Source organism: Columba livia, chromosome 7, assembly GCF_036013475.1.
Source record: "Columba livia isolate bColLiv1 breed racing homer chromosome 7, bColLiv1.pat.W.v2, whole genome shotgun sequence".
Lineage (NCBI taxonomy): Eukaryota > Metazoa > Chordata > Aves > Columbiformes > Columbidae > Columba > Columba livia.
In genome coordinates this window covers 41164334-41170650 of record NC_088608.1, presented here as the reverse complement: position 1 = coordinate 41170650, position 6317 = coordinate 41164334, and the positions used below count along the sequence as shown (strand labels likewise).

At 55.1% G+C, this 6317-nt stretch overlaps 1 protein-coding gene across 1 annotated transcript; it reads right to left on the bottom strand.

The window, feature by feature from the left end:
* Nucleotides 1–1090: 1090 nt before the first annotated feature.
* Nucleotides 1091–3042, bottom strand: LOC135579984 (olfactory receptor 14A16-like). The gene has a single exon (XM_065070034.1). The coding sequence runs from the start codon at nt 2410–2412 to the stop codon at nt 1477–1479; it is 936 nt and encodes a 311-aa protein (XP_064926106.1). The 5' UTR covers nt 2413–3042; the 3' UTR covers nt 1091–1476.
* Between the last annotated feature and the right edge of the window lie 3275 nt (nt 3043–6317).

Genomic DNA, 6317 nt, shown 5'->3' with positions numbered 1-6317 from the left:
TTGGGTCACCTCATCTCCCCAGTACCCCAGAGACAGACAAACAGACACACACACAGACAAACTCACTCACACACACACACAAATCAGTCAGGGAAGGACTAATCTGGAGTTTGAAAATCATAGAATAACTTGAGTTGAAAAGGACCCATAAGGATCATTGAATCCAAGTCTCTGCTCCTCACAGGACTACCTAAACTAAACCATAAAACTAAGAGCATCTGCCAGATGCTCCTTGAACTCTGACAGATGTGGTGTCATGACCACTTCCCTGAGGAGCCGGTTCCAGTGACGGACCACCCTCTCAGTGAAGAACCTTTTCCTAATGTCCAATCTGAACTTCCCCCGATGCAGTTTCACTCCATTTACATGTCCTATCACAGGTCATCAGGAAGAAGAGATCAGCGCATCCCCCTCCACTGCCCACCATGAGGAAGGTGCAGACTGCAATGACGTCCCATCCAGCCCCAGCCGTGTCCCATGCAGGGGCTGCTACAGCCCTGCTCTGGCTCTGCCAACCTCTGGGCAAGAAGGGAGGCCGGGCAGGGCTGGCTGTTCCCTGACACAGGCACCGAGTCCCACAGCAGGAAGAAGATGGACAGAGAGCAAACCTCACACGTGAACTTGGGGAAGTGGTCAGTGCTGTAAATGGCAGCGGGAGAGACAAATGTCCTGGGAACCTTCCCAGTCTGGCTGGAGCTGGACATGGCACGAGGACATGGAGACCAGTGCAAAACCAGCACTGCTGGTGTCAGCTCCAGGAGATCCCCAGCACAGACGGCCTGTGCCCCTCAGTGCCAGCCCCTCTCCCCAGCCCAGAACAGGAGTGCTGCTCCAGCAGCAGAGCAGCCGGCCCCAAATGAGTGTCTGCAGAAGGGGGTTTCTCTTCCTCCTGGATTCCTCCCTGCAGGCACAGCAATGCTCCCTTGCTCTTCTCCAGAGACGTCCCTTTCCCTGGGTGACTGTGTCCAGGCTGGGCTGGCCAGGCAGCCTTGGTTCCCACTCTGGGCTCTCCTCAGGGCCCTGAGCTGGCCCCGCTGCTCTGAAAAGACCATGAACTGCTCTTGTCCATGACCATGGCTCCAGGGAGCCCAATGCAAAAGTGGCAGAAAGGATCTGTCCAGTGAGGCGGTGAGGAGCAGCCCTGAGGTCCACAAGTGCCTGATCCTCCTCATGGCAGCTGGGCTCTTGGCTCCTTGACCCCTCCTGCGTGCCAGGACTGAACCCCCAGTTCCAGAGGACATGTACAAGATGAGACACAGACAAATAATTTCCTGCTGGTTTCTTTGCTGTGTTTACCTGCACTGGGAGCAATGCTCCATTTGTATATGAGGACTTTACACCACAAAACACTGGTAGAGGGCAATAAATAATATTCTTTCAGTGGGAATATGATTTGAAGTATATTAAACAAAAAGAAAACCAAGACATATATGTTAAAAAAAGCCTCCAAGCTTTCTCCTGAGGATGATAGACTGCTTATTGATACTGCAGTATTCCTTGGTCAAATAATTTCCTCAGGGAATCCTTGATCTCTTTGTTCCTCATACTGTAAATGAGGGGGTTCACTGCTGGAGGCACCACCGAGTACAGAACGGACACCACCCGATCTAGGTTTGGGGAGAAGATGGAAGGGGGCTTCAGGTGAGCAAAAATACCAGTGCTGACAAACAGGGAGACCACGGCCAGGTGAGGGAGGCACGTGGAAAAGGCTTTGTGCCGTCCCTGCTCAGAGGGGATCCTCAGCACGGCCCTGAAGATCTGCACATAGGACACCACAATGAACACAAAACACCCAAAGACTAAACAGGAGCTAACAACAAGAAGCCACACTTCCCTGAGGTAGGAGTGTGAGCAGGAGAGCTTGAGGATATGAGGAATTTCGCAGAAGAACTGGTCCACAGCATTGCCCTTGCAGAGTGGCAGTGAAAATGTGTTGACCGTGTGTAGAAAAGTGTTGAGAAAGCCACTGGCCCAGGCAGCTGCTGCCACGTGCACACAAGCTCTGCTGCCCAGGAGGGTCCCGTAGTGCAGGGGTTTGCAGATGGCAACGTAGCGGTCATAGGCCATGATGGTGAGAAGGGAATACTCAACAGAGATCAAGGAGAGAAAAAAAAAGAGCTGTGTAGCACATCCTCGATAGGAGATAGTCCTGGTGTCCCAAAGGGAATTGGCCATGGATTTGGGGACAATGGTGGAGATGGAGCCCAAGTCAAGGAGGGAGAGGTTGAGGAGGAAGAAGTACATGGGGGTGTGGAGGTGCTGGTCACAGGCTATGGTGGTGATGATGAGGCCGTTGCCCAGGAGGGCAGCCAGGTAGATGCCCAGGAAGAGCCAGAAGTGCAAGAGCTGCAGCTCCCGTGTGTCTGTGAATGGCAAGAGGAGGAACTGGGTGATGGAGCTGCTGTTGGACATTGGCTGTTTCTCTGTTCAAAAAAGGAAACAACAACTTAATATTAGGACAGACTCCACGGAGCAAAACTACTCTCTTTTTCATTAACATCACCCCAACTGAAATGCGTTTCCTTTCTCTGGTCTGTGCTGGCTGAGTGTGCTGTGAGCAGCAGAACCTCTGCCCGTGTGCTGCCAAGCAGCCAGCTCTGCTCTGCTGCACTGGGGACACGGGAGCTGGGTTGTGGCAGCTCCAACGTTCACAAGCGGTGTCCGATTTTATGCATTGTTAATGGAAATCGTCAGTATCTGCACTCTTGACACTGAAAAGCACGGGAAGCAGAGCCGTGTTTTAACATGTCTTTGTAATGATTTTGTCTGTGTTTTTAGTTTTTCACCATCACATCCCGTGACTGGGTTTTTGTAGGGGTCAAAATCTTCATCTTTATGAGGTAAAATGTGAAGAGTCTTGAGAGAGGACAGGCGAAAGGGCTCATCTTTCTGTGGCTCAGTGCAGAGTCAGGACAGCAGAAGAGTCCATCAGTCTTCTTGCCATCGCTCCTGTGCCTTTGCTTGTGCTACTTTGAAGATGACTTCACACACAAATTACTCCTTAAAAAACCCCAAATATTTGGACTCATATGGGAGCGGGGGAGCATTGTTTGAAAGGGCAGATCTGCAAACTGTTCTCTGTTCCAGCCCACTGGCGGAGATGTGATGGAGAGAGCAGGACCCGACCTCTCACCGAGTGAAGCAAAGAACTCTGAGAGGACAGTGCGGACCCCAAGGAAAGGCTCAGCACTGCTGGGATCCTACAGCAGACCTGAGCCTTTCTGGGGGCAGCTCGTGAGCCCAGCAGGACAGGCAGAGCAGGGTCAGGCTCCTGAAAGCGACATGTCCTAAAGGGACAGTCAGATCATTGCCCAGCACACAACACCCAGCATCATCTGCAGACAAGGACCGAAAGAGCTCCTGAACACCCCCTGCTCTGCTGCCTGGAGCTGTCCCTGCCTGCAGCTGTGTCTGTGTCCCCAGGTGTCCTGCTGTCAGTGCCACAGATCCCATCCCACTCGCTGTGTGCTCAGCTCTGCCCTGCAGACCCCTCCCAGCAGCCGGCACTGCCCAGGGACAGCTCTGTGTGACTCCAGGAGTTACAGCTGAATTACCCTGCACCCAGAGACTTACCATGTCAAGGGCTGCAGAGATGTCTCCTCCAGTGAACTCTCGGTCACGCTCCCAGTCCTGAGCCACTTCCTCACTCCTCCCTCCTCAGCAGCTCCAGGCAGAGCCCTCAGCCCTGCTGCGTGTGCAGAGGAGCTGCTCCTGGGCAGAGCTGTCTCTCTGCAGCGCTGCCGCTGCCATGAGCTCCCTCTGTGCCAGGAGCCCAGCCCAGCTCAGCAGCACAGGAGCAGCACAAGGCACTTTAATGACCCCTCTGGTGGGTTTGCTGCTGAGTCCATGAACCTCAGGCCCTGAGAGGAAGTTGAAGAAACATCTCAAGAAGTCAATGTCAGATTCAAACTCCAAACTTCCTTGTAGTGCTAATGGGTCCCACCGAGGAACACTACTGAGAAACCAGGTGCAGGGTCTGGGTAGAGAAGAAAACTGGAAGCAGAGATGACATATCAGGAAAAGCAAAGTAAAGGTGGCTCTGATGGGCAGTGAACATGGATGTGCTGCATGAACGCTGCAGGCCGGGGAAGAGCAGCTGGAAAGTGCCTGGAGGAAAAGGCCCTAAGGGTGTTGGTGACAGCGTCTGAACATGAGCCAGTGTGTGCCCAGGTGGCCAAAAAGGCCACCAGCATCCTGGCTTGTATCAGGAATAGTGTGGCCAGCAGGACCAGGGAAGTGAGCGTTCCCTGTCAGTAGATGAAACACTCCCACCCAATTTGTTGTCATCTGCAAATTTACTAAGGGTGCACTCAATCCCTTCATCCAGATCATTGATAAAGAGGTTAAACAGAACTGCCCTTGACGCATCCAGCAGCAGGTACAGCGAGTGATGGCACCACCAGCTGAGGTGCCATCACAGGTGGAGGAACCATGGCACATGAAGCTATTGACACAAATACAGCTGAAGAGAAGGTTACAGAGAGCAGCACAGATGCCAATACAGGTGCTGTTACACCTACAGGTCCACCCCGCAGTGGACGCCCTGCCCCTCCCAGCCTGGGTGATGCGTCACAGTGAGGCCCTTTGTGACCCGCTGTGTGACACCACACGGTGCCATATACAGGTGGCGTGACCGCAGCCCTGCACTGTCTGTCAAGACAGCGACGGGACAGGACAGGAGAGCGGAGCTGGCGAGGAGACCCCGAGCACAGCCCACGACTTTCATTGCCAGTCCCGGCACTTCAGAGCACAGAGGCCTTTGCCTGAAGTTCCCCCTTCCCCAATAGTACAGAGGACTTTCCCTTAAGTTCCCGTCCTTTCCCCCCGCTTCCCGGCATTTCACAGGATGGCAAAGAGACCGCCCCCCAGCACCCCAAGGGCAGCCTGGGAAGAGGTGGAGGCTTCCCAGGAGAGCAGTTCTCTGCTGGACGCCTGCAAGGTCCCCACGGTCCAGCTGATGCAGACCGGTGAGTGCAGGGCTGCCTCAGGGCTGGGCAAGGGTCCGGGCCAGTAAACAAATGGGCCAGTGAGAGCGACCAGCTCGATGCCAGGATCACGTTTCCTTGGCACAGCGGCAGTGCAGTCCTGCAGGTGGGGGACATGGCGGTGCTTGACCACCAGGGCTGCCCAGGAGCAGCTGGAAGCCGGCCCCAGCACAGCCGCCCTCCTCAGCCGTGCTGAGCTTCAAGCTCTTTTCATGGTTGCGGAAGCTTGTTGGCAAAGATGCTGTGTCCAACTGACTCCTCTGTGTTTCCCCTCCACGTAGGCGAGACACTGCCAGAGGAGAACCCAAAGCATCCAGAGCTCCAACCTGCATGGGATTCTGTGAGCATCTGGACAATTGCTTCACTCCACCACGGTATCAACATGGCCAAGGTAACGAGCTCCCACCTTGTGTCAGGAGACACCTGTGAGCAAAGCGACCCAGAATCAGCAGAGTTGGCATGGCCTCACTGTCCCTGGTGAGAGGGTTCCTGCTCTCCCCACGTAGGGACTGTCCGAGGGTGGTCCAGCCGTCCTGGACACCAGGGAGCCCTGGTTCCCAGCAGGGCAAACACATAATGCCCATGCTCCCAACCCTCCTCCCTCCACCTGGGGAGCCTCTGCTCTAATCCTCCCCCCTGCAGTGACGGCAGACCCTGTTTCCAGCTTCCCTGCAGGCACTGCTGACAGCGCTGCCGGGCATCTCTGGCCAGAGCTGCTCATGGTGCTCAGCCAAGCAGCACCAGCAGGGTGGTCAGCACGACATGTCTTCCCCATCTTCCTTCCTCCTGTAGGAGTTTGGAGAAAACCGCCAGCCTGCCCAGATGACGGACATTCTCATGGTGGCCATTGAGGCCTTGACAGCAGAGGATATCTGTGACAGGCAGATGGGCAGCAGGGTCCTGGACACGGCCATGGGAGACCCGGCCTCCTGGATGACAGATGTAAGTGCCCTGTGGCTGGATTGTCCTGCCTGTGAGCCCTGTCAGGCCTTGTCCTTCCCTCCTTCCCTAAAGCAGCTCTCTCAGGCACCTGAAGCCATTTCAAGAGAGCGGAGAAGGACGGGGAGGGCAGCAGTTTCAGTGGCAGCTTGGGGAATGGCTGCAGCAGCACCAGGGGCTGCAGCATCCTCACCCGTCTCACATCCAGGTGCCAAAGCTCATGAGATACATCTACAAAAACATCGAGGGCGTCTCCACGGAGCCAGCCCGGCACAGCCTGCACTCACTCCTCCTCCTGCTGACGGAGCGGTGCTCCAGGGAAGTGGTGAGGAGCCTGTTGGAGATCTCTCCAACATGTGACAGGTATTGGCCCTGACAGCCCTGGGGGCTTGT

Bases quoted from the DNA above. Each gene is read 5' to 3' on its own strand.
- LOC135579984 (XM_065070034.1), bottom strand. From the start codon at position 2,412: ATGTCCAACAGCAGCTCCATCACCCAGTTCCTCCTCTTGCCATTCACA.